Source organism: Peromyscus maniculatus, chromosome 18, assembly GCF_049852395.1.
Source record: "Peromyscus maniculatus bairdii isolate BWxNUB_F1_BW_parent chromosome 18, HU_Pman_BW_mat_3.1, whole genome shotgun sequence".
Lineage (NCBI taxonomy): Eukaryota > Metazoa > Chordata > Mammalia > Rodentia > Cricetidae > Peromyscus > Peromyscus maniculatus.
In genome coordinates this window covers 42,061,697-42,088,423 of record NC_134869.1, presented here as the reverse complement: position 1 = coordinate 42,088,423, position 26,727 = coordinate 42,061,697, and the positions used below count along the sequence as shown (strand labels likewise).

Genomic DNA, 26,727 nt, shown 5'->3' with positions numbered 1-26,727 from the left:
TCCCAAAACTGCGCTCTGCCGCGGGCTTACAGAAGGGGTCCGCGCGGCGGCCGCGCACGGCTCGGGCGACCGCTCGGCTCCCTCCCTCCCGCCTGGCCGGGAAGGGTCGGGGGCTCGGGGCTCGCCCAGCCCGTTCCTTAATCGGAGACGACGGGCCAGACCCCACCCCCTCTCCTCCTCCCCCCTCCGGGGTCCCGGGGTGCGGGGCGCCGCAGGTGGCGGGTGCACCGGGGCCCCCCGTGGGGCCGGAAGGGAAAGGGGAACCCGCGGAAGGAGCTCATGGCAGCGAAAGGGCTCGGGGCGCCGCGGGGACGAGCACGATGGGGGCCCCCGAGGCGCCGGGGCGGGGCTCCCGGAGATCGGCGTCCCCCGAGCGACGGTGCAAGAGGGAGCCGGCGCGCCAGACCGACCCCGGCGGGCGAGCAGCCGCCACCGCCCGGGAGCCCGCCGCGTCGGTGCGCTCGCCCTCTCCTCCGCTCGCTCCTCCGCCCGCCCGCCCGCTCGCCCTCCCGCCGCCGCGTCGGGCCGGGCCGCCGGCAGGGGGCGCTCCGCAGGCCGGGGCCGGCCCAGGCGGCGGGAGGCGGCGGCCGTGGCGGCGGGAGGCGGCGGGAGGGCGGGCGGAGGAGGGGAGGCGGGAGCTGCGCTGCGCTGAGCTGAGCTGAGCTGAGCGGGGCGGGCGGGCGGCGGCGGCGGCGGCGGGGCCCGAGCCCGGGAAGATGGCGGTGCGGAAGAAGGACGGCGGCCCCAACGTGAAGTACTACGAGGCCGCGGACACCGTGACCCAGTTCGACAACGTGCGGCTCTGGCTCGGCAAGAACTACAAGAAGGTACGGGCGCCCGGGCCGCGGGGACCGCGGGGGCCGCACCGGCCGGGGACAAAGGGCTCGCGGGCTCCCCCGGGGGGCCGGCGCGCCCGCCCCTCCCTCCCTCCCTCCCCGCCGCCCCCCTCCCCGCGCACCTCCCCCACCCCGCCCCCACCCTGCCCTCGGCCCCGCGCTCCCCCGCGGCGGCTCGGGGCTCGGTGCTCGCGGCTCGGGGCGGCGGCCGGCCCCGGGGCCCGATCGCCCTCGCCCACAACCGGAGCCCCAGGGCGGGCCGGCCGGGGTGTGCGAGCCGCGGTGTGCGAGCCGGGGTGTGCAAGCCGGGGTGTGTGTGTGCAAGCCGCGGTGTGCGAGCCGGGGTGTGCAAGCCGGGGTGTGCGCGAGCCGCGGTGTGCAAGCCGGGGTGTGCGAGCTGGGGTGTGCAAGCCGCGGGGTGTGCGAGCCGCGGTGCCCCGCCGAGCCGGGTACCGGCGCGGCCCAGGCCTCCCCGCTCGCCCGCTCGCCCGCTCGGTGCTTTGTGTCGGTGCACAGGCGGATGGGGACGGCAGGAGGGTAGACGGGCACCGAGCGGCCCCGATGGCGGGGTCTCCACCTGGGGAGCCGTCACCTGTCTCCCAGGTCCCCCACCCCACCCCACCCCTGCACACCGCCTCCCCCGGGGGGACCGGGGCGCGCACAGGGTTGCAGGGCAGCAGCCCCGCAGGCCTCCCCTCCCCGGCCTCACAGTCGCCCCGACACCCCGCCACCCCGCCGGTCGGCCGGCCTGGCGTCGCCTTGGGCTCGCGCCGGTCCCGAGGCCCCGGCAGGCTTCCGATCGCCGGTCCCCACCCCCACCCCGCCGCTGGAAATGGTAGGGCGGCGAACAAAAGGGTTCCAGAAGCCCTACCTGCCCTTTATTATTATTATTATTATTATTATTATTATTATTATTATTATTATTATTATTATTATTATTTTTTAAAGCAAATCTCGTTCTTGTGCTTTCCGTGGCGCTCGGCCTTTTCCCCCTTTTCCGGGGCACGGCCTGCTTCCTCGCTGCCCCGGCTAAGGGTTCCTCCTCCCCGCGTCCCCCCCAGCTCTCCGCACCCCGGCCTTGCAGGCTGTCAGTGGCAGCCCCAGGACCCCCCGCCGCCGGTCCGCACGGCTCTGAAACCACCTGGGCGCTCCGTGCATGTCAGCTCCTGACAGCTGCTGCTGGGCCCGTGGCTGGGCCCTGTGCACGGCTGGTGTGCACCCCCGCGTGGGGCTCGGGGTCCCGGTCCTCTGCTCTTGACCTCTCGAAGGGAGCCCAGACCCCCCGAGGGGGTCGACGGCTGTGACCTGAGTCGGCTCTCAAGTTCTTTGTCACGGACTTCTCCCTTGGCGGATCTTTTTACACCTCCCGCCGAGAGGTGCCGGCGCTCTTTAGGGGAGAGGGACTAAGGGTCAAAAGGTAAAAGAGAAAATTAGCTCCCCGGCTCAGTGTGAGCAGAACAGAAAGGTAGCATTCCAGGTAGCGTGGGGCGGCAAGGTTTGAGGGCATTGTCTCCTCGGAAGGCATAGGTAGATGTTGTCTTCCTGCTTGTTAGCAGGACAGGTACGCGGGCTGCGCTCCTTGCTTGGAGAGGAGACCCCACAATGACAACCACGTCTGGTTTCGGGGGAAGCAAAACGTGCAGGCTGAGTTTTGAAGCCAGCTTGCCCTGCCTCGCCGCTTGGCTCTCTTAAGGCACCGAGATGGGTGGAAGCCTGGTGTTTTTTTTTGTTTTTGTTTGTTTGTTTTTTTATCGTGTTCCCCCAAGAAATAACATTGTTGTGTCACAAAGAGCCTCAAAGGGGCACTTGTTGTCTTGCCTTGAACTCCCTAAATGTACAGCATTTTACTGTTGGTTGGGGACAATTCAGGAGCGGCCAGAGCCCTCCCTGTACAGACAGACGTGTGGGGGAGGCAGGCGCACTTTTGTCTGTCCCAGGGGCTTCCGAGAGCTCACGGGGACGCAATGGGAGGTGGCAGAGAACCTGTCTGGAGCCTGTTCCTCTCCCTCTCCCTCCCCCCCCAGTACATACAAGCAGAGCCACCGACCAACAAGTCCCTGTCTAGCCTGGTTGTACAGCTGCTCCAGTTCCAAGAAGAGGTTTTTGGAAAACATGTCAGCAACGCACCCCTCACTAAACTGCCGGTGAGTGCCGGGGAAGGGGGGACGCGTCCTCCAAACTGGAAAGGGAGTGTTTTGCTGTTTCCGCTCTAAATTTTTACCCCCTACGTGCGCGTGCGCGTAATCTCGGAATTGGGGAGGTTGAGGTAGGAGAATCAAAAGTTGGGGGCTAGCCTGATCTACATAGAGCAGTTCAGATAGTGTGTGCTGTATTATGAGTCCCTGTCTCGAAAGAACAACAGGAATAAAACCCACCTTTTTTTCCTTCAAATTCCGTATCTGTAGATTTATTTCCTACAGGAATAGTCTCCGTCAGTAGTCAGGGGAGTACGGCTTGAGTTAGTTCCCAGTCGACTCTCCTGTCACTGTGGAAGAATCTGTGCAACAGGTCATCTGAGAATGGGGGGTTCAGTCCTCCAGTGTCTCTCTCATGGTTTGATCTAAAAGGGTCTGCAGTTTGGGAGCAGGAGGGATGGCTCAGTGGTTAGGAGCCCTGGGTTTGATTCCCAGCACCGACACGGAGCTTTACAGCCATCCGAAACTCCAACTCCAGGGATGCTTCTGACCGTCACGGACACTGGTATGATGTACAGCAACGCAAAACACTCACGCACAAAATAAATAAACCTAGGAAGGTGAAATTCAAGAGTGTGGTTTGATCCGATATGCCCTCACTTAGAAGCCTGAGCCACAGCCAGGCATGGCGGTGCACATCTTCAATCCCAGCGCTCGGGAGGCAGAGGCGGGCGGATCTCTGTGAGTTCGAGGCCAGCCAGGTCTACAAAGAGAAACCCTGTCTCGAAAAACAAAACGAAGAAGAAGCCGGAGTCAGGAAGATTACAGATTGAACCCAGCCACCCTGTCTTAAAATTTTAGAAAAGGGTTTCTGGAGATGTAGCTCTGGTAGAGAGAGGACTTGCCTAGCCTGTGAGAGGCCCTGGATTGTATCTTCGGTGCCACAAAGGAGGGGTGGCGTAGTAGATAAAGTGCTCGTTCTGAGGCTCATGAACGACCTACACACTAGAAGGAGAGAACACACCCTGTGACCTACACACACACACACACACACACACACACACACACACACCACAATTAATACATGAAATTCCTTAAAAGGGGCCATGAGATTTGGATTTGCATCAAGTTGTAGTTAGTCCTGGTTCTGCGACCTGATGACTGTGGGGTAGCCTTGATGAGTCTTAATAATTTCATCTCCACGTGAACTAAATAGACCTACCTTGTAGTGTTTCGTCAGTAGTACACGAGGTCATCCAGTGGAGTGCTTGGTCCAAAGTGACGTTTTCTTTATGAATATCGGTTTCTTTTCTAACTGTCCAGGTCAAATGGTGCAGTGACACGTGGGTCCCAACTCTGAGGGACGAGCATAGTGGTGACGCCTTTACTCCCAGTACCCAGGAGACAGAGGCAGGGGGATTGCCACAAGTTCCAGCCCAGCTTGGTCTGCATGTGGGTTCTAGGCCAGCCAGGGCTGCATAGTGAGACATTGTCTTAAAAACAGACAAACAAAGCATTGGAGAGGGAGGTCATTTCAGAGTGGGATTTCCGTGCCAGGATTTTTATGTGACAAAGAAAATTTTTACAATGTAACTTTCACACACTTTTTCCCTGTCTCAATTTTGTAGATCAAATGTTTCCTAGATTTCAAAGCAGGAGGATCCCTGTGCCACATTCTTGCAGCTGCCTACAAATTCAAGAGTGACCAGGGATGGTGAGATGCCTTCTCTCTGCTTTTCATGTTTAGTTTAGAGGAAATTCCCATTTCTTCCTGGGGTCCTTCTGAAGTGAAAGAACACATTAGAAATCCTGTGCCTTTTTATTTTGATAGATCGGGAAAATAGATGTGATAGCCAGAGGAGTCTCTACAACGAATGTGGAGTCTGTGGGGAGGGGGCTCTGGGCTGGCGTCGCAGACTCGGTCCTTTTGGATTAAACACGGAGTGACATGCAGGAGACCAGGAACCCTTCGTCCCTGTGATTGGGACAAAATGGGTGACAAGAGTATCTCCTAACTTCCCCTGCTAAGAAGTTACGTACCAAGCTGGGAGTTGGTGGCGCACACCTTCAATCCCAGCACTCGGGAGGCAGAGGCAGGTGGATCTCTGCATTCGAGGCCAGCCTGGGCTACAGCCAGTTCTAGGATAGCTGAGGCTGTTAAACAGAGAAACTCTATCTTGAAAAACCAAAAAGAAAAAAAAAGAAGAAGTTATGTACCCTAGGGGTTAAAGACACGGCTCAGTGGTTAAGAACACTGGCTGCTCTTCCAGAGGACATGGTCCCATTCCCACAGGGCTGATCACAACCTTCTGTAACCCCAGTTCCAGGGGATCCCATGACCTCTTGTGACCTCTTCAGGCACATGGTGCACACAAGCAGGCAAAACACCCATACACATAAAATAAAAATATAAATTAAAAAATAAAAAGAGAAAAGTCCTGTACCCCCGCCCCTTCCCCCAGACATAAACTATAATTTACTCGATTATTGTCCCTTTACAAGGCGGCGTTACGATTTCCAGAATCCGTCACGCATGGACCGCAATGTGGAAATGTTCATGACCATTGAGAAGTCCTTGGTGCAGGTAATATTCAAGCACACCTCCCGCCCACTTCCCCTTCCGAAGTAAGAACACAGAATGGTATCCCTCATCTCATCTACTTCTTCTCACAGAATAATTGCCTGTCCCGACCTAACATTTTCCTGTGCCCAGAGATTGAGCCCAAACTGCTAGGGAAGTTAAAGGACATTGTTAAGAGACATCAGGTGAGTGTGAGGGAAGGCAGGTAAGTCAGGGGCTTCTGTCCTCCTGACTGGTTCTCGCATTGTTACCATTGCTATGCTGTTCCGCCATGATCAAGGGTGTCTTCACCAGGCAGCGGATTGCCGCATTTTCTTCTGTCCTGTCCCCGCCCCCACACCTCACACCCCCACCCCCACCCCCACCCCCACCCCACCCCCGTGAAAACTACAGTCAAGCGTTTGAGCAGCACCGGCCCTGTCTGTCACCTCCACTTCCCAGGCCTGATAGGGTGATCACTGCTCCTTGGCATTGCATTGGCCTGGATGAAGGAGAGCATCTTCCACTGAACTAGACATACCTGATTTCAGATAAATGCAACCTTGGAATCAGGCAGTGATATGCCCAGGCAATTGAGAAGTAGAAGCAGAAAGAGCAAACGTTCAAAGTCATGCTTGGCTGCATAGTGTGTTCAGACCTGCCTGGACTGTAGAGTGAATCTGTTAAAACAACCACAACAAAATCTCCGCTCTTTGAAACTATTTAATAAGAAGCAGATATTATGGGTAGGCACATACAGTCCATTTAAATTCCCTATGGGTAGGTCTCTATGCATGAAGACCTGGGTCTGGATCCTCAGAACACGTGAAGCCTAGATGTTGGGGTTCGTACCTATAACTCCAGTGCTGGGTGTAGAAACGAGTAGATCCTGGGGGGCCCGTTAAGCAGCTAGTCTAGCTAGAATGTCAAGCTCCTGGTTAACTGTCTCAAAAATATAAAGGACACTTGTGGTTGACCTCTAGCTTCTGCACACACAAACACCTCCAATAGGTAGGGAATCTATGCGGAGGGCTGTCTGTGGGGACATTTAAGTCTGGCTTTTCTCCAGTGCTAACACATCATGGCCACAGAGTTTCCTTGCCGCTTAGGTGGTGTTGCTAGAAAATACAAACTTAATTTTAATGCCGCCACCAGAAAGATGTCATTAGAAAGGGAGATCTGTGGTTGTATTTTAATTCTTTTATTTGTCCCCGAGAGTAATTCAGGAGGAAGTAGACTTACCTGCTTTTCCTTGTGCTGCCCAGGGAACCGTCACCGAGGATAAGAGCAACGCCTCCCATGTTGTGTACCCTGTCCCAGGAAACCTGGAAGAAGGTGAGACCAGGCTTTCTTGTCCTCGGCCGTGATGGAGGGTGACTTAGATCACCGTACGCCACCTGAGGTTCCGAGCACTGCAGTCCTGAGTCTCCATCCCCTGAGTTCCTGCCACTTAAGTGAAGCCTCAGTCTAGTCGCTCCTTGTGCCCCAGCTCATCTCTCTCTTCTCTGTCTCTGTCCTCAGAGGAATGGGTGCGGCCAGTCATGAAGAGGGACAAACAAGTTCTTCTGCACTGGGGCTACTACCCCGACAGGTGAGGATGGGGTCTCAGGTGATCAGGAGAAGCAGCCGCTGCCAGACACAGAAGCCGTCTGGCCGAGCAGGAGGCTTCTGGACTGTTTATTTCCTTGGTTGGTTCCTTGGGATACAGGAGTTTGCTGTGTAATCCGGGCTGGCACAGAACTTGTTGTGTAGACCAGGCTGGCCTCAAACGTGTAGCAATTCTCCTGTCTCAGCCTCCTCACTGCTGATATTAAAGGCGTGCGCCACCACACTGGCTGTGTGTGTGTGTGTGTGTGTGTGTGACCTCAGTTCATCCTCAGGAATGCAGGGTTTCTCACTGGCCTGGAACAACTGGTCTAGACTGGATGGCCGGAGGGCCTTGGGATCCCCCTTTGTGTACCTTTGATGCTCTGGGGTTGCAAGCATAAGCCACCGTGCCTAGGATTGTTTGTTTAATGTTATGTGATCCGAGTTTTGCATGCATTAATGTGTGTGCACTACATGCATGCCTGGTGCCTACAGATTCTCTTCAACTGGAATTACAGACAGTCGTGAGCCATAATCTGGGTGCTAGGAACTGATCCTGGGTCCTGTGCCAGAGCAACAGTTGTTCTTAACTGCTGAGCCATCTCCTCAGCCCCATGCCCAGGTTCTGGGGATAGAATTCAGGTCTTTATGCTTGCTGACTGTATCATCCCTCAAGTCAACTTGTTTTCCTTTTTATCACACATATGTATGTACATACATACATACATACATACATACATACATACATATGTACGTATTTGTTTAAGACAAGGTCTCACTTGTAGCCATGTTTAGCCTGACTTTGCTCTGTAGACCAAACTGGCTTTGAACTCACAAAGATCCACTAGCCTCTCCCTCCTGAGTGCTGGGATTAAAGGATTGTTCTACCACACCTGGCCTTCTCTTTGTTATTTGTGTGTGTGTGTGTATGCGTGCATGTTTGCATGTGTACAGGTACATATCTGGAAGTCAGGATTGGGGGCCAATGCTTTCATTCCACTTGGGTTCCAGGGGTCCAGCTCCAGTCCTCAGGCTGTGTGGCATGCAGCTGTTCACCCGCCTTTCTGCTGGTTGATGTCATAGGTTTTGATGTAAAGCAAAAGCAAGCTGTAATCTCAGCCCTTGAGACACCAAAGAAAGAGGATCAAGAATTCAGAGTCGGCCAGGCAGTAGTGGCGCACGCCTTTAATCCCAGCACTCGGGAGGCAGAGCCAGGCGGATCTCTGTGAGTTCAAGGCCAGCCTGGGCTACCAAGTGAGTTCCAGGAAAGGTGCCAAAGCTACACAGAGAAACCCTGTCTTGAAAAAACAAAAACAAAACAAAACAAAACAAAATTCAGAGTCATCCTCAGTGTCCTGGGAAGTTTAGGGCCAGCCTAAGCTATGTGTAATAGGAAAAATGTTTCCAGAGATGTATATAATTACCCTGGGCTATTGTGCAGCCTTTAAAGTGATACAATATGGATACTTTATAGGCAAATTTAAGTGAGACATATTGGTTAGCATCTATAGTTTGAGATACCCAGAAGGTAGAGACAGGAGGGTCACTTGAGCCTAGGACTTCTAAACCCTCTGGGTAATATAGCATGACCTCCCTTTCAGGGGGCAAAAAAAAAAAAAAAATAACATGTAAGATTAAAAGAAAATGATTTTTTTTTGGTTTAGAGTAGTTTAATTCTGTTTTTAAATACAAAATATTTTAGACTAGCTTTTCATAACTTAAGTGAATGTTGCACATTTAAATTTATGAGAAAAAAACAATGGGAAAAAACAAAAAACGTAGAAAGCTCTTTGAAAACATCAATCTCATGAACATGTCTGAAATAATTTCTTCTTTTCACCTGCAATCATGTACATACATGCCTAAACACATACACATGGCTAATAATAATAATAAAAGAAAATGATTTTTTAAAGTTACCAAAGAAAACATAAATACCAAGTGTAATATAATTGTAATTCTTTTTTTTTTTTTTCCTTTTGAGACAGGGTTTCTTTGTGTAGTTTTGGTGTCTGTCCTGAACTCACTTGGTAGCCCAGGCTGGCCTCGAACTCACAGAGATCCACCTGCCTCTGCTACCCGAGTGCTGGGACTAAAGGTGTGCGCCACCACCGCCCAGCGTAATTGTGTTTGAAGGAGAGGTATGAATTGGCACAGGTGCCTAGGACTCACCATGTGACGCAGGCTGACCCCAGACTCCCATAGTCACCATCGATGCTGGATTATTTCATACTTTTTTTTTTTAAAAAGTTTTTTTCTTCTGTGTTTTTGTTTGTTGATTGGTTTGCTACTTGGATTTTTTTTTTTTCTTTTTTTTTTGGTTTTTCGAGACAGGGTTTCTCTGTATCTTTGCACCTTTCCTGGAACTCGCTTTGGAGACCAGGCTGGCCGTGAACTCACAGAGATCCGCCTGCCTCTGCCTCCCGAGTGCTGGGATTAAAGCTGTGCGCCACCACTGCCCGGTTGCTACTTGGAATTTTGAGACGGTATCTCACTATGCTCTTTAGGCTGCCTCAGACACAGATTTTCCTCCCTCGGCTTCTGGAGTGCTGGGATTATAGGCATGCCCCGCCAAGCCTGGCTTTAGTTTTTTGTTCCTGTTTTGTTGTTGATAGTTTGAGTCCAGGTCCGTGTTGCTTGCCAGCTACACACCACTGAGCCTGCCTCTAGCCCTCTTCTGCATGTTTGTTATGAGACAAGATCTTACTCCAGTGACCAGGCTGGCCTTGAATTCTCTGTATAGTTCAGTCTGGCCTTGAACTGGAGTCGATTTTCCTGCCTCAACCTCCTCGTACAGAGATTATCGACGTAAGTTGCCACATCCAGCATCCTGAAATATTTTATAATATGCTTCTACTGCTTTGTGGTAAATGATAGTCCCAGTTGAATTGGGCAAATCAGCAGCTGAGCATTTCTTGTGAGTGGAAAAGGCAGGACTGGGTGTGTAACACAGTGGAGGAGCTTGTTGGGTCGTACTCGGCCATGGTTCCGTCTCTGCAGTGAAGACAGAAAAGCGCAAGACTGCTCTTGTTTCCTACCCCTCTGTCCTGCTGTCTGCTTCATGCTGACTCTCTCCTGGCAGTTACGACACGTGGATTCCAGCTAGCGAGATTGAAGCGTCAGTGGAAGACGCTCCAACTCCTGAGAAACCTAGGAAGGTGAGCTTTCCTAACCGCCACCCCCGGAAGATCACCCAGTACCATAGCTCTCTCCGGAGCAGGGGCTCTGTGCTGTGGGCTTATTGGGCGGAGAGTCTCTAGACAGAGCCGTGGCTTCTAGTAACTCTCCAACACGGTCTGCCTTTGCACTTGAGGTTCATGCCAAGTGGATCCTCGACACCGACACATTCAATGAGTGGATGAATGAGGAAGACTACGAAGTCAACGACGACAAAAGCCCTGCTTCCCGGCGGAAGAAGATTTCAGCTAAGACCTTGACAGATGAGGTGAAAATTATGCTCTTTTTTGTTTGTTTGGTTTTCCAAGATAGGGTTTCTCTGTGTAACAGCCCTAGCTGTTCCAGAACTCACTCTGTAGACCGGGCTGGAACTCACAGAGATCCGCCTGCCTCTGCCTCCCGAGTGCTGGGATTAAAGGTGTGCGCCACCACTGCCCGGCTGCTCTTTTTTCTTTTTTCTTTCTTGTTTTTTTTTTGTTTTTTGTTTTTTGAGACAGGGTTTCTCTGTGCCTTTCCTGGAACTCGCTTTGGAGACCAGGCTGGCCTCGAACTCACAGAGACCCTCCTGGCTCTGCCTCCCGAGTGCTGGGATTAAAGGCATGCGCCACCACCGCCCGGCTGCTCTTTTTTCTTAAGCACTTAGCTTCAACCTCAGAGCAAGCCTCACTGGGAGCTGGAGGCACACATTCATCCCGGGTCTCTGATGTGCAGGTAAACAGCCCGGATTCAGACAGACGGGACAAGAAGGGGGGAAACTATAAGAAGAGGAAGCGATCTCCCTCTCCGTCGCCAACCCCAGAAGCTAAGAAGAAGAATGCTAAGAAAGGGTATGCAGCCTTCACCTGCACCCACATGCACTGTCCCCTTGACACACGCCAGAGGAAAGACAGATGCTTCTCGAAGTCACTGCCCCGGCCGGGTGTCTGAGAGGAGCGTGAGGGAATCTTCCTGTGCCTGCTTTATGGTTTTAGCCCAGTCAACATGAAACTGAAGGAAAGCTTAGCCTCCCGACAGAAAGCCTCCTTCTGCACCCCACCCCCACCCCCCACCCCCGTCACTCTGCACGTACCGGCTTCTGTTCCACCCAGCTCCACCCTGATGGGTCCCTCTCTTTTCCTTTCCAGACCATCAACACCTTACACCAAGTCAAAGCGAGGCCACAGAGAAGAGGAACAAGAAGACCTGACGAAAGACATGGATGAGCCCTCCCCAGTCCCGAACGTAGAAGAGGTGACGCTCCCCAAAACAGGTATGGGCCACGCCGAGCCCCCAGGCTAACCCCCACCCTTTCCCATCCCTGCTGTGCCAAGCTCTAAAAGGGCTGATTTCCCAGATCCAAAGCAGCTTTCCCTTCTGCGTGGCTGACTAGTGAAATTATCATTCCCCTGAGAAATCCTCTTGCTTCATATCCATGTCTGATGTGGACACGCTTTCAACTAACGGCAGTTGTCTGCAAACTTTGTTTTTCTGATCTGAGGATCAAACCTAGGACCTCCTGTGTGCTATCAAATGCTCTACCACTGAACTACAGATCCTTTTGTGTATGTGTGAGCACAGACGCAAGCTTGTAGAGGCCGGCGTTCAACGTCAGGTGTCATTCCTCAGGAGCCTCTGCCTTGAGTTTTTAACATTTGTTTGCTCGTGCATATGTGTGGGGGGGGGACTTGCCACGGTGCATGTGTGGAGGCCAGAAGACAACCGGGAGTTGGTTCTCTCCTCTGCCTTGTGTTTTGAGACCTGGGTTTGCAGGATTAGGCTAGTCTGGTTTGCCCGTGAGCCTCAGGGACTGCTTTTCCCTCTTCCCAGGGCTGTGAGTAGAAGCTCATGCCACCGTGCCTGTGCCTGCCTTTTACATGGATACTAAGGAGCGATCAGGTCTTCAGGCCTGTGCAGCAAGCACATCAGTGACTGAGCTGTCTCTCTTCCCTCATAGCTTTGGTTATACCTTCCCATCAATAAAATATATTTCAAGAAGGGGGCGGGAGAGATGGCTCAGCAGTTAGAGCACTGGCTGCTCTTCCAGAGGACCTCAGTTTTGTTCCCAGCAACCACATGGCAGCTCACAACCATCTTTTTTTTTTTTTGGTTTTTCGAGACAGGGTTTCTCGGTGTAGATTTGGAGCCTGTCCTGGAGCTCACTCTGTAGACCAGGCTGGCCTCGAACTCACCGAGATCCACCTGCCTCTGCCTCCCGAGTGCTGGGATTAAAGGCCTACGCCACCACCACCACCTGGCTGCTCACAACTATCTTTAATTCCACTTCTAGGGTATTCAGCACCCTGGCACAGATGCACACGTAGGCAAACATCAATCGAATAAATAAATCATATATATATATATATATATATATATATATATATATATATATATAAATTTCAAGACAAATTATGCAAATTACACTACCAAAGCATTACTTTAGGGCCATTATAAAACACATGCAAACATTGTCATTAAAAAATGGAGTGGGATAGGGCCTGGGCAGTTGTCTCAGTGGTTAAGAGCACTGACTGCTCTTGCAGAGGACCCAGGTTTGATGCCCTCCACCCATAATGGCGGTTCACAACTGTCGAATTCCAGTACCACAGGACCCAACACCCTCTTCTGGCACTGCGTGTAGGTGGTACACAGATGTACATTCTAGCAAAACACTCATACACATAAAAACAAACCTCTAAAAAATTATATTTTGTTTTTGTTTTTCAAGACAGGCTTTGTCTGTGTAGCCCTGGCTGTCCTAGAACTCACTTTGTGGACCAGGCTGGCCTCGAACTCACAGAGATCTGCCTGCCTCTGCCTCCTGAGTGCTGGAGTTAAAGGTCTGCACCACCACCACCCAGCAGGATTTTTTTTTCTGATCCGCTGTTTTTGGCCATGTGAAAGTAAAATCTATTGACTTTTAAAATGTATGCGTAGTAGCTGGGTGGTGGTGGTAGCACACGTTTCTAATCCCAGCACTCAGGAGGCAGAGGCAGGTGGATCTCTGAATTTGAGGGTAGCTTGGTCTACAGCATGAGTTCCAGGACAGCCAGGGATACACAGAGAGACCCTGTCTCTGAAAAAAAAAAAAAAGAAAGAAAGAAGGAAGGGAGGGAGGGAGGGAGGGAGGGAGGGAGGGAGGGAGGGAAGAAAGCAAGCTAGACCAAGGGTATTGCTTGTTAGAGCGCTTGCCTAGCATGCACAAAGCCCGGAGTTTAATACGTAACACTGTGGTGCAGCTCTGTAATTCCAGCATGTGGGAAGCAGGAGAATCAGGAGTTGAAGGCCAGCCTGGGATACGTGAGACCCTGTCTTTAAAAACATAAAAAAAGGTGCTGCAGAGATGGGTCATCCTGAGGACCTGAGTGCCTATCCTTAATACACCCTATAAAACCACTGAGTGTGGCAGTGTGTGCCATAATCCCAGTACTGAGGTGGAGGCAGGAGGAGCCCAGGGCCTTGCTAGCTAGTCAGTCTAGCTGAATCTGAGCTCAGGTTCAGTGAGAAGCCTCATCTCAAAAAAGAAAGGAGAGTGATAGACAATAACACCAATGTAGACCTCTGACCTCCACATAAACACACGTACACTCGCACACATACTCAATAAATTTGAATTTTTTAAAAAGAAAAATGTTGGGGCTAAAAAATGGCTCAGCAGTTAAGAATGCATGCTGCTCTTGCAGAGGACCTGGGCTTCCCATCACCCACAGATGGATTACATTAAAAAATCCCCAGGGCATCCAGTGCTCTCTGGCGGCTTCCAGAGGCACCCTTTACACATGTTCACACACATACACGTGTGTACATATTATATTAAAGCAGATAATTTTTAAAAAGAGAGAAAGATGTAAAGGGCATCAGGAACAGCTCTAAAGAGAAGCTGCTTTTCTTCTGTATCTCGGCGGGTCGCGTTGGGCACACACACTGTAGAGGACGCTGCACTCCAGTACTGCGGTCTCTGTCCCATTCACTGGCCTCAGATACTCCAGAAATATAGTTCAGGGGTGAGATTTGGGAAGCTGTTTTCTCCTGGACGTTGTGTACGTCAGCTGAGCAAAGTGTCTTGCTTTAAAAGGTTTAAGATTAGGTTGGGGTGCAGCTTATTGTAGATGCACCTGCCTGTGGGTGCGGGTCCTGCATCCCATCCCCAGCACTGCAGACAGTTTTAAACAATCTTGTTTAAATATTGAAGGCAAGCAAGCACAAGGCCCTGGGTTTGGTCCTCACCTCTGGGGGGAAAAAAAATTTAAGCCAGACATGGAGTCACATAATTTTAAATCCCAGCACTCTCCCCAGGCAGAAACAAGGGGAGCTCTGTGAGTTGGAGGCCAGCCTGGTCTCCATTGTGAGTTCCAGGACAGCCAGGTTTCATAGAAAGACCCTGTCTCAAAGATAAATAAAATAAAATAAAAATAAATTAAGGTCTGGCCAGACATGGTGGCACAGGCCTTTAATCCCAGCACTCAGGAGGCAGAGGCAGGTGGATATCTGTGAGTTTGAGGCCAGCCTGGTCTATATCGAGTTCCAAGACAGCCAGGGCTACACAGTGAGACCCTGTCTTCAAAACAAAAACAATAATATTATTAATTAATTAATTAAGATCTAACGATTCAACTAGGCCTAGTGGCTTAACATAGTTTGTTTTTGTTTTTGTTTTTTTTTGGTTTTTCGAGACAGGGTTTCTCTGTGTAGCTTTGCGCCTTTCCTGGAACTTGCTTTATAGACCAGGCTGGCCTTGAGCTCTCAGAGATCCTCCTGGCTCTGCCTCCCAGGTGCTGGGATTAAAGGCGTGCGCCACCACCGCCCGGCTGGCAGAGGTTTATAATTCTAATTACTTGCAAGGTTGAGGCAGGAGAGGTGTAAGTAGTACCAAGCCCACCTGGGCTGCAGAATGACGACTCCTAAAGTCAACCTTAATGAGACTTTGTCTCAAAAGAAGAAGCAAAGTCAAGTATAGTAGCTCATACCTGTAATTAGTGCTTGGCAGGCAGAGGCAGGTTGATCAAGAGTTCAAAGCCAGTCTTAGCCACATAGTGAATTCAAAACCAACCTACGCTGCTTGATTCTGTTTCTTTAAAAAAGAAAAAGGATTTATTTTTTCTTTCTTTTTTTTTTTTTTTAAGATTTATTTATTTATTATGTATGCAGTGTTCTGCCTGTGTGCCAGATCACATTACAGATGGTTGTGAGCCACCATGTGGGTGCTGGGAATTGAACTCAGGACCTCTGGAAGAGCAACCAGTGCTCTTAACCACTGAGCCATCTCTCCAGCCCAAGATTTATTTATTCATGTATTTTATGTATATGGGTGTTGGTCTGCGTGTACATCTGCACACCAGCAGAGGGCTTCGGGTTCTGTGGGACTACAATTATAGATGGTTGTGAACCACCATGTAAATGCTGGGGATTGAACTAAGGACACCTGTAAAAGCAACCAGTACTCTTAACCACAGAACCGTCTCTCCAGCCTGAGGCTGTTTCAAAAAGCTAAAGCAAAAATAAATAAATAAATTGAGGAAAAAGAACAGAAAGTGCTGAGGAGCTGGGCCTGTGGAGCGAGCTGTAATCCCACCACTCAGAAGTGCAGGCTGGAGAATCAGGGTCACTCCTGGTCACACAGCAAGGTGGAAGCCTGGAATACATGAGACACTGTCTCAAAATAAAAACAAAAGGGCTGGAGAGATGGCTCAGAGGTTAAGAGCACCGACTGCTCTTCCAAAGGTCCTGAGTTCAATTCCCAGACACCACATGGTGGCTCACAACCGTCTGTAATGAGATCTGGCGCCCTCTTCTGTATACATAATAAATAAATAAATCAAAAAAAAAAAAAAAAAAAACGAAAGGCTCAGGGCCGAGGTCGCCCCCCCCCCCCCCCCCCCCCCCCCCCGTGGGGCCCTTGCGTATGTGCAGGAGACTCTAGGTTCAGTTGCCCGGACACCAAGGGTGGTTGGCGTCTAACTACTTACCTATAGATGATCCAGTTCAAATTCATAGAAGATGATACAGGAAAACAGGGACCAAAGACAGGAATGGCCCTCAGGATGCTGAGGCAGGAGAATCATAGGAGTTTATACACATAGATAAGGAAGCTAAATGGAATCATTGGTTGGGTAAGGCAGTAAATTAACTAGTGTGTTTCAAAGTTTGTTTTGAGAAAGCAAGAAAAACTATTAACAGTTGAGAACCGAGGGCTTGCTTTTGGCTAACGTGTCTAATACAGTGGCTCTGTCTCCTGGCAGTCAACACTAAGAAGGACTCGGAGTCGGCCCCAGTCAAAGGAGGCACCATGACTGACCTGGGTAAGACCGGGAGAGCTCCCCTTCCCCAGCCTTGTGGCTTCCCAGGAACACCCCCCCCCCTGCCTCCCCGCGCGCCTCTGGAGGCTCTGGCCTTACATCTGGCCTTCTCTCTCTCTCTTTCAGATGAACAGGAGGACGAGAACATGGAGACCACGGGCAAGGTGGAGCCAGTTTAGAGAGGCTCTACCTCTCTGTGTGGTTGTGGCTGTAAAGTTCCTTCTGCCTGGGCTTTTTCCCACCGTAGATTGCTCTGGCTGTTGCTCAGAGCTGCAGCCCACTCAGAGCCCCAGGGCCCATGCTCCTCCTCCTCCTCACCACCTCTTGTTAGTGCCCGTGCTCCTGGGTGTAGGAGAGACTGAGGGATGCTGGCGGGCAGTGGGGACGCTGAGTGTCCAGCAGCCTCCGTACTCACAGGATGAGGATGACAGCAGCACGGGCAACAAAGGGGAGCAGACCAAGAACCCAGACCTGCACGAGGACAACGTGACCGAGCAGACTCACCACATCATCATCCCCAGCTACGCCGCCTGGTTTGACTACAACAGGTACTGGGCCAACGCAGCCCTCCCTCGGTGCCTCTGCCCTGTGCCCGGTGCCTCTGCCCTGTGCCGTCCTGTTTCCTGCCTCGGCGGCGAGGTTGGCGGCGCGCTTCCTTCCAGAGGAGTTTGCGGCTCCCCTCTACAGTTCAGGGCGCTTATGACCTCACTCCTTCAGGGCTTCCCCCCCCCCCCCAGTACCTTCTGAATCCGCTGTAACTTCTCTTGCAGTGTCCACGCCATCGAACGGCGGGCTCTCCCTGAGTTCTTCAATGGCAAGAACAAGTCCAAGACTCCAGAGATGTAAGATTTTTCAGCTCATGACTCTCTTTGGTGACCTTTCTGCATTCACCCCTCCAGATTAGCAACATCCGACCAGGCTCTGTTAGGCTTCCAGAGAGATGTGAGAGATGCCGCTAGCCATCCACAGCCTAACACTTGAACACCTGTTCTCTAGGTGTGCCTGAGGATGATAACGTAGAGCGTAGAGCGCTCTCTGTATAAAACAAGTGCCTTCCCCATGCTATCATTGCTTCATGTTTCAACAGATGCGGACAATTTCAGTCCATGATTGTTCTGTTCTCTGAAACGCACATAACCCTAGTGTAAGCAGCACCTTTAATTAAACTGTAGACGACTATGACTAGGTGGAAATCCTGATAGGAAAACAAGATAAGGCCAACCCTGGCGGTTCACATCTGCACGTGGGAGGCTGAAGCAAGAGCTCAGATGGGAGGCCGGTGTGGCTTCCTAGGTAGATTTTCTCAAAGAGAAGAAAAAAGAGGACAAGAGAAGGTCCCGTTCTGAGAAATACCAGATGGAGTGCACATCTGGAAGAGTAGCATGTAAAGTCCAGGACTGGGGCTGGAGAATGTGGCGCTGAAGTGGAACTGGTGCCTAATGTGCACAGGAGCTTTGTCCCAGCACCACCACGCACGTGGAGAGCAGAGGCAGGCAGATCTGTGTTCTAACACCACCGCACATGCAGAGGAGGCAGAGGCAGGCAGATCTGTGTTCTAACACCACCGCACATGCAGAGGGCAGAGGCAGGCAGATCTGTGTTCTAACACCACCGCACATGCAGAGGAGGCAGAGGCAGGCAGATCTGTGTTCTAACACCACTGCACATGCAGAGGAGGCAGAGGCAGGCAGATCTCTGTGAGTTTGAGTCTCATCTGCATAGATCGAGGCCAGCCAGGGCTAGATAGTGAGACCTGATCTCAAAAACAAATAGTAAAATCACAGGTTTGGGGCTATGAGTTGGTGTTTATTGAATCTGATAGTTGCTGTTTTCCATATGTGTCTTGTAGGACACACTCTCTTCCAATAACCTCCCACCCCGAGCCTCTGCAAACTTCTTACTCATCTCTCTGGCTCTCCTAAGATACCTGGCTTGGAAATTGACTGTGGTGAGGGGTGTTGAGTGAGCACATGACAAGGTAGACCAGGCTGAGAACTGGGAAAGTTTCCTCCGTACCTGCTGCTGCTGCTGCTCAGCCTCCCTCTGTGGGGTCATCTTTTCTCACCTGTTTCTTTCTCCTTGGTATGGGTCTCTTCCTCCTGAGGAGGGTAGGGTTTGTCAGAAAGGAAACGGAGTTAGTGACCAGATGACATGATACCATGTGGTATGCTTTCAGGAATACTAAATGAGAACTGCTGACATCTACTGACTTGAGTCTCCACCACGCACTGGCTAGTCTCATGAGGTTGATGGGCTGATAACTATTGTCCCTAGTTTACAGACCAGGAGGCTTGTGGGAGAAGCAGATGACCTAACCCAGTTAAGTGAGCTCACAGCTAGGGAGAAGTAAAACCAGGATCTGGATCCGTAGTCTGGCTTGGATTCTCAGATTTTAAACTCTATAACAGCTACCTTTTTTTTTTTTTTTTTTTTTTAATATTAAGAGGGTTTTTTTTTGGGGGGGGGACGTTTCAAGACAGAGTTTCTCTGTAAAGCTTTGGTTGTCCTGGAACTCACTCTGTAGACCAGGCTAGTCTCAAACTCACAGAGACCCACCTGCCTCTGCCTCCCAGAGTGCTGGGATTAAAGGCGTGCGCCACCACTGCCCTACAAGATTTATTTTAATTTTTAAATTATTGTATGTGTGTGGGTATGTGCATGTGAGTGCAGCGCCCACAGAGGCCAGAAGAGGGCGTTGGAACTTAGAGCTGGAGTTACAGGCCACTATGAGTGGTCCAGCAAAAGCAGCTGCCATTTTCTCAGCTACAATATGGCAGACATAGATAGTTCCCCACGGATCCTGAGTGACGCCAAAGGAGCCTTAAGTTCAGACAGCTTGACAGCATTATCATGATAGGACTGGCATCCGACTTTAAATCTTCTGACTTCAAAATACAAATTACACCTGTAATCCCAGCATTTGAGCAGCTGAGGCAAGGTCACAAGTTGTAGGCCAGTCTGGGCTACAAAGCGAGTTCCACACTAGCTTGAACTACAAAGTGAGATCCTGTCTCAAGAAAAAAAAAATCCAGACATGGTGGGGCATGTCTCTAATCCAGCACTTGGAGGCAGAGGAAGGTGGATCTCTGAGTTAAAGGCCAGCCTCCAGCCTGGTCTACAAAATGAGTTCCAGGACAGTCAGTGCTATATGGAGAGATCCTGCCTCAAACAAAAAAAGGAAGGGTGTGTGTGGAGATAATCTGTGGTTAGGATGTGTACTGTTCTTGCAGAGGACCTGAGTTTGGATCCTAGCACCCATATCCAGTGGCTTTCAGCTGCCTATAACTCAGCCTTAGGAGTATCTGCATGCAAGTGCACAGACCCCCACACATAATAAAATAAGTCTAAATATCTTTTAATTTATTTATATGTGCCAATGCTTTTCCTACACATATGAGCATGCACCGTGTATGTACAGGTGCCTTTGGAGGTCAGAAGAGGGTGTCAGATCCCCTAGGACTAGAGTTCGGGTGGTTGTGAGCCACCCTGTGGATGCTGGGGACTGAACCAGGGTCTTCTACAAGAAGTGCTCTTAACCACTGAGCCATGTCTCCAGCCCCCAAAATATAATAAATCTTTTTTTTTTAAAGCAAAAACAAAGGGTCTGTGAGATGACTAGTGGGTAAGGGAGCTTGCCAGCAAGCCTGGTGACCTGCATTTGATCTCTGGAACCCATGTGGTGGAGGGAGAGAATGGACTCCCGTAGGTTGTCCTCTGACCTCCATACACATGCCTTGAAGCGTGCATGCATGTGTACACACACACACACACACACACACACACACACACACACACACACTGATTAATTAAAAAAGAAAAAAAAAGCAGAGAAAGTGAGCTAGATGTCTTGTGGGTAAAAGCCCTGCTGCTGGACCCGACTACCCAGCGTCCACACGGTGCTCCTGCACACCTACACAGAATTAGTAAATAAACGTGTATGAGAAGGTAAGAGTTTAAAAGGAAAAGAGAGAGGGGGATGGGAGAGATCACAGGGTGGCTCAGCAGACTAAGTCTCACCTGAGTTCGATCCCTGGCGAGGAGAGAATCAGCTCATGGAAGTTGTCGTCCAGCCTCCACATGTGTGCTGTAGGCTGCAAATGCCTACGTGTGAAGAATAATGTAAACAATTTAATACAACTATCGTATGTAAAAACTAACCTTAAAAAATGGAGTGTTACGTATTTGTAACCTTAGCACTTGGGAGCCAGAGGCAGGAGGATTGCAGTTTCAGGCTGTCCTTGGCTATCTAGCCAGCTTGGGCTACATGAGACCTTGACTCTAAATAAGTAAATAAATAAAAATCAATAATTAAAAGCCAGGATGGTGGTGTATAATCTCAGCGTTTGGGACGTGGAGTTGTGATGCAGATCAAGCTGAAGACCAGCCTGTACTACACAAGACTGTCGGGCTGGAGAGATGGCTCAGTGGTTAAGAGCACTGCCTGCTCTTCCAGAGGTCCTGAGTTCAATTCCCAGCACCCACATAGTGGCTCACAACCATCTGTAATGAGATCTGGTGCCCTCTTCTGGCCTGCAAGGACACATGCAGGCAGAACACTGTATATATAATAAATAAATAAACCTTAAAAAAAAAAAAAAAAAGACTGTCTCAAAAATGATAAGTTAAAAAAAAAATCATCAAGCCGGGCAGTGGTGGTGTTGCACACCTTAAATCCCAGCACTTGGGAAGCAGAGGCAGGTGGATCTCTGTGAGTTCGAGGCCAGCCTGGTCTACAGAGTGAGGTCCAGGACAGCCAGGCCTACCAAGAGAAACTCTGTCTCGAAAAACCAAAAGAAAAAAAAAAATTTAAAAAAGCAATCTTGAGCGCCGGGCGTGGTGGCGCACGCCTTTAATCCCAGCACTCGGGAGGCAGAGGCAGGCGGATCTCTGTGAGTTCGAGGCCAGCCTGGGCTACCAAGTGAGTTCCAGGAAAGGCGCAAAGCTACACAGAGAAACCCTGTCTCGAAAAACCAAAAAAAAAAAAAAAAAAAAAAAAAAAAAAAAAAAAAAAAAAAAGCAATCTTGAAGATTCTTCTCCAGCATGAGGCTGATTGGCTGGTTGCATGGGTAAGGACAACTCCCATAGGTTGTCCTCTGACCTCCATACACATGCCTTGAAGCATGCACGCGCGCGCGCGCGCGCGCGCGCGCGCACGCACGCACACACACACACACACACACACACACACTGATTAATTAAAAAAGAAAAAAAAAAGGCAGACAAAGTGAGCTAGATGTCTTGTGGGTAAAAACTAAGGTTGCATGCTTAGTGTCTTGGGAAACAGGCATTTTTTTTTTTCTTACCTTTAGATGATTGTTTCAAAAGTTGGGTAAATTGAGCATGATGGTTCGTCCTGTAACCTCAGCACTTGGGAGGGTAGGAATCCCAGGTAAAAGTAAGTTGCTAATTCACTTAATTAAAAAAGTCGTCAAGCAGAATGCAAGAAACATTTGTATTTTAGATTAAGATTTTATGTCTGAGTGTTTAGCTTGCGTGTGTGTATGTGTACCACGTGTGCCTGGTGCTCATGGAGTTCGGAAGAAGGCATCCGATTCCCTGGACCTGGAATTATGGATGATTATGAGCCACCATGTGGGTGCTGAGGACTGAACCTGGGTCTTCTGTGAGAAAAGCAAGTGCTCTTCACCACTGGGCTGCCTGGTCGGCCCCCAGCAGGAAACATTTGACCACTACACAGTTAGAATGCTGAGTGCTCCGTTGAGTTCAATGACCTCTGTCTTTGTCACCCAGGAGGGTCACTGCCACTTTGCCCGTTTTTCCTCTCCTTCGGCCTCAACAAACATTAATTTTCTTCCTCTTCCTCGTCTTTCTGACTCTTCTAAGCTACCTGGCATATCGAAACTTCATGATTGACACGTACCGACTGAACCCCCAGGAGTATCTGACATCCACTGCCTGTCGGCGGAACTTGGCGGGTGATGTCTGCGCTATCATGAGGTGGGTCTTGCTTCTGAGGAGAGTGGGGTTGAGAGGACGTCTGTCTGTGTGTCCTGGCAGAGCTGCAGATACTTGCGGGAAAATAGGGAACAAGCAGAACACACCTTAGAGAAAGGCCCTGCATGGCAGGTTTGAGGAGTGAGGGACTTAGGGGTCGGAAACGTGACAAGACGGAGGACAGAGGCTGTGTCCTTAGCGGAAAGACGGAGGACAGAGGCTGTGTCCTTCGCGGAAAGACAGTTGGGCGGCTTTGCTAGCTGTCCAGAAAGAGGTGGTCACTAGGATGTGGTCATGGAGGGAATCCCGGGCTGAGGGTGTGTACCTGGCTGTCTCCAGGTGACGAGTGGGTGATGGAGGAGCCCTCCTCCTTTCTGGCTTCCCCATATGGCCTTCCTTTCTCTCACAGGGTCCACGCCTTCCTGGAGCAGTGGGGTCTTATTAACTACCAGGTAGATGCTGAGAGCCGACCAACCCCAATGGGGCCTCCACCCACTTCTCACTTCCACGTCTTGGCGGACACACCGTCGGGGCTGGTTCCTCTTCAGCCTAAGACCCCACAGGTAGGGTGAGGGGGACTGGGGACAAGGCTGGGTGGGTAAGACGGGGCTTCTTTGGACTTTTCTTTTTCTGTTGACTTTTTTATTTTGATATTTTTTTAGAGTAATGATTCAGGAATGTTGTAGGGTTTCTTCTTTTACCATGAGTTGGAAGGGGCCACAGGCATCAGCCCATGGGTTTAGTGCCCTCGTTTAGCTCTGGTAGCTAAGCTGTAAGCACTAGCTGAGGGAGAGACGTTGTTCCTCAGCCCAGGAGCAGACAGGCTAACGTAGGAGGTGGAACAGATGGAGAAATTGCTTGCAATAACACGTATGAAATTTTTATACTTTGTCATGTTGCCCATATTTTTTTCATTTTTGCCTCATAATTATTATCACCTTCATTTTTTTTTCCATTTCCATTTCATATATTATTTAAAAAGAGAAGAAAAAAATTATGTGGCTTACACAGAGACACAGACTGAATCTAGGATTAGGATCTACTGTCCAGCTCCTTAGAGAGTCTGTAAAGATACATGTGACTACAAATGTCTATCATGCCCACTACATGTCTGATTAATCACGGAGGCAGCATGGGACAGTGGCATGAGTGTCCCCAGAGCTTGTGGGCCGCCCAGCATTGATCTTTAGGCCTCCAAGGCCTTGGCCTGGCCATTTCCTGCCCAGCCTCCATGACGCCAAGCTCTGTCCCCCAGGGCCGCCAGGTTGATGCTGATACCAAGGCTGGGCGGAAGGGCAAAGAGCTGGATGACCTGGTGCCAGAGACGGCTAAGGGCAAGCCAGAGCTGGTAGGTGGGGCGCAGACCCCGCTGGGCTATTTGCCCCTTCACTGGGGGGCCCCTGCCTGGGAAGAAGAGACAAGAGCAGAGGGACTACAGCAGTTAAGGGAGGAAGCCCCGCCCAGGGAGGCAGCGCTCTCTCTCTCTCTCTCTCTCTCTCTCTGTCTCTCTCTGTCTCTCTCTCTCTCTGTCTGTCTCTGTCTCTGTCTCTGTCTCTCTCTCTCTCTCTCTCTCTCTCTCTGCCTCTGGCCCCTGTGGCTGCTCACGTTCACCTCTTTTCTCCCCTTCCTCAAATAGCAGAGCTCTGCTTCCCAGCAAATGCTCAACTTTCCCGACAAAGGCAAAGAGAAACCAACCGACATGCAGAACTTCGGACTGCGCACAGACATGTACACGAAGAAGAACGTTCCCTCCAAGGTATGGGGCGCAGCCAGCCCCGGGTGGGACCCTGCAGCCCACGTGGCTCAGACGCCTCTGTCCTGACGGCCCCCGTCTCTCTGCAGAGCAAAGCCGCGGCCAGCGCCACCCGGGAGTGGACCGAGCAGGAGACGCTGCTGCTCCTGGAGGTGACTGGGGCAGAGCCGGGGGGCTCTGCTGGGAGGGAGGAGCGGCTGGGGTGCAGATGCCCTGAGAGTGGGGGGCACGCGTGCAGACCGGTGTGGGTGGAGCCTGTCACACCTGTCCCAGGAACAGCTCCAGGTCAAGGATTTGGGCCTTTTCGTAACCCCACATCCTTCCTAGCGCTCCTGGGAGATTCCCCCTTGGATCCCGCAGAGTACAGACACACCAGAACACAAAGCTTTGAAACCAGATGCCCTTAGTCGGCTGGGGGGAGTCGACTTTTCGAGGAAAGTGGCTAAGTAAGCAGAGTTGTGTCTCCACCACCACCACCAGGCTCTGGAAATGTACAAGGATGACTGGAACAAAGTGTCTGAACACGTGGGGAGCCGCACACAGGATGAGTGCATCTTGCATTTTCTTCGCCTTCCCATTGAAGACCCGTACCTGGAGGACTCGGAGGCCTCCCTAGGCCCTCTGGCCTACCAGCCCATCCCCTTCAGTCAGTCAGGCAACCCTGTCATGAGCACTGTTGCCTTCCTGGCCTCCGTCGTCGATCCCCGAGTTGCCTCTGCTGCGGCGAAGTCAGCCCTAGGTAATTTGGGGGAGAGGGCCGGCCTTCTTAGTTTGCTTTTGCAGGGGTAGATGCTCAGAGTGAAGCCTCCTCAAGTCTGGCTGCCCTGCTGGCCCGTCTGGTGCTGCCTTAGGTCAGGCACCTGTCTAAACCCCATGTTGGTCTTAGAGGAAGACGGGCTTGTAAGCAAGCTTTCACAGGGATAGCCAGGACTGTCCACCCGCTACATCCCAGCCTCTTCCCCCTGGGTCTTACAGAAGAGTTTTCCAAAATGAAGGAAGAGGTGCCCACAGCCTTGGTGGAAGCCCACGTGCGGAAAGTGGAAGAAGCCGCCAAGGTCACAGGCAAGGCAGACCCCGCCTTTGGTCTCGAAAGCAGCGGCATTGCAGGGACCACCTCTGACGAGCCCGAGCGCATCGGTGAGCACAAGCTTCTAGAGCTCTTCTAGAGCCGGGCCAGCTGGCCTCCCGGTGCCGGTGCCGGTGCCGTCCCGTCCCACCCTCCTCTTGCCCTATCACAGCACAAGTGGAAGAGGAAATTTGTGGGGTTTTATTTTTCTTCATGGGGTCACTATAGGGAATTGGGCTCCTGTGGGGCGTTTACCCACCCCCACCCCCACAGTTCCCCAGAGTTCTCTTGAGTGTGAGCAGCAGGAAATATAGATAGAAGGATTTAGATGGCGGAAATAAACAGATAGAAAATAAAGGATAGCCCCGAGAGGGCCTGGAACCTATTCCAACGGGCCCGGACTGTCTCTGCCCCAGGGTTTTTATAGAGACGCCAAGGGGTGGAGCAAAAGACCTCCTCCCCCAGCACAGCCAAGTGCAGACCATCTCAGACACCTGCACTCAGGCCCGTGGTCCTGATCATCCTCTATTCGGACCTGCTGGGTAAAGCCACGAGGAACCCCAGAACGGGCTCCCACAGGCTCCTACTGGTCCTGTCCCTGAGGTTTTTGGCTGCTGGGAAATTGTCGCAGAGATGGGACTTATCTCTCCTCTCTTTCCTTTCCCCATGGGTCCAGAGGAAAGCGGGGCTGACGAGGCGCGGACAGAGGGCCAGGCAGCAGACGAGAAGAAGGAGCCTAAGGTACGGAGAGAGTGACTGGGTCTGGAAGAGGCTGCTTAGTCGGCCTGTGGAGACAAGGAATCCAGTGGAAGGGCAGCCTCCTGAAGTGAGGGGTCACATGGGGCTGAGGAGGTAGTTCAGTGGGTAAGAGTGCTCGATCTACAAATCTGAGTTAGAGTCCCTAGCACCCATGTAAAAAGTTTTGCATTGTTCCATGTGCCTGTCACCCCTCCGTGGGACCCCATTGGAGGGTGGACCCGTCTTGAGGTAATAAGATACCCAGTGTCCTGCTCTGGCCTTGGCATGTACACACATAGGCTTACACACCCATCCATGGGCAGGCACCACACACTACACATGCACACACAAAGAAGGAGGTCGAGTCAGTCTCCAGCCCGGGGGTCCCTGTGAGGACTGCACCCCCTGATGTCTCCCTTTCTTCTGGAACCTGCAGGAACCACGGGAAGGAGCGGGAGCTGCCGAGGAGGAAGCGAAGGAGGAAGCCAGTGAGGCTCCCAAGAAGGATGAAGAGAAAGGGAAGGAAGGGGACAGCGAGAAGGAGTCCGAGAAGAGTGACGGGGACCCCATAGGTGAGCCGTCCAGATGGCGGTGCACACGGGGACAAGATGTGCAGCTACAGGCTAATCCAACCTTGTCCCGGCACA

At 51.4% G+C, this 26,727-nt stretch overlaps 1 protein-coding gene across 8 annotated transcripts in view; it reads left to right on the top strand.

Moving 5' to 3' along the window:
* The first annotated feature begins 624 nt into the window (after positions 1-624).
* The window catches only part of Smarcc2 (SWI/SNF related BAF chromatin remodeling complex subunit C2), a 31,080-nt gene continuing 4,977 nt past the window's right edge, over positions 625-26,727 (top strand). For 2 of the 8 annotated variants that reach the window (XM_076553979.1, XM_076553975.1), the window contains exons 1-24: positions 625-827; positions 2,861-2,980; positions 4,600-4,685; positions 5,474-5,555; positions 5,645-5,737; positions 6,797-6,866; positions 7,053-7,122; positions 10,201-10,276; positions 10,432-10,563; positions 11,007-11,122; positions 11,420-11,544; positions 16,511-16,570; positions 16,694-16,731; positions 16,985-17,115; positions 17,338-17,409; positions 22,413-22,526; positions 22,933-23,086; positions 23,779-23,871; positions 24,163-24,279; positions 24,366-24,428; positions 24,757-25,015; positions 25,252-25,413; positions 26,019-26,083; positions 26,517-26,652. In XM_076553979.1, the coding sequence (XP_076410094.1) occupies positions 717-827; positions 2,861-2,980; positions 4,600-4,685; positions 5,474-5,555; positions 5,645-5,737; positions 6,797-6,866; positions 7,053-7,122; positions 10,201-10,276; positions 10,432-10,563; positions 11,007-11,122; positions 11,420-11,544; positions 16,511-16,570; positions 16,694-16,731; positions 16,985-17,115; positions 17,338-17,409; positions 22,413-22,526; positions 22,933-23,086; positions 23,779-23,871; positions 24,163-24,279; positions 24,366-24,428; positions 24,757-25,015; positions 25,252-25,413; positions 26,019-26,083; positions 26,517-26,652 (2,545 nt within the window). In that variant the 5' untranslated portion in view covers positions 625-716. Of the gene's footprint in view, positions 828-2,860; positions 2,981-4,599; positions 4,686-5,473; positions 5,556-5,644; positions 5,738-6,796; positions 6,867-7,052; positions 7,123-10,200; positions 10,277-10,431; positions 10,564-11,006; positions 11,123-11,419; positions 11,545-16,510; positions 16,571-16,693; positions 16,732-16,984; positions 17,116-17,337; positions 17,410-22,412; positions 22,527-22,932; positions 23,087-23,778; positions 23,872-24,159; positions 24,280-24,365; positions 24,429-24,756; positions 25,016-25,251; positions 25,414-26,018; positions 26,084-26,516; positions 26,653-26,727 lie in introns of all 8 variants that reach the window. The other 6 variants (XM_076553978.1, XM_076553974.1, XM_076553981.1 and 3 more) reach the window with 3 other exon arrangements.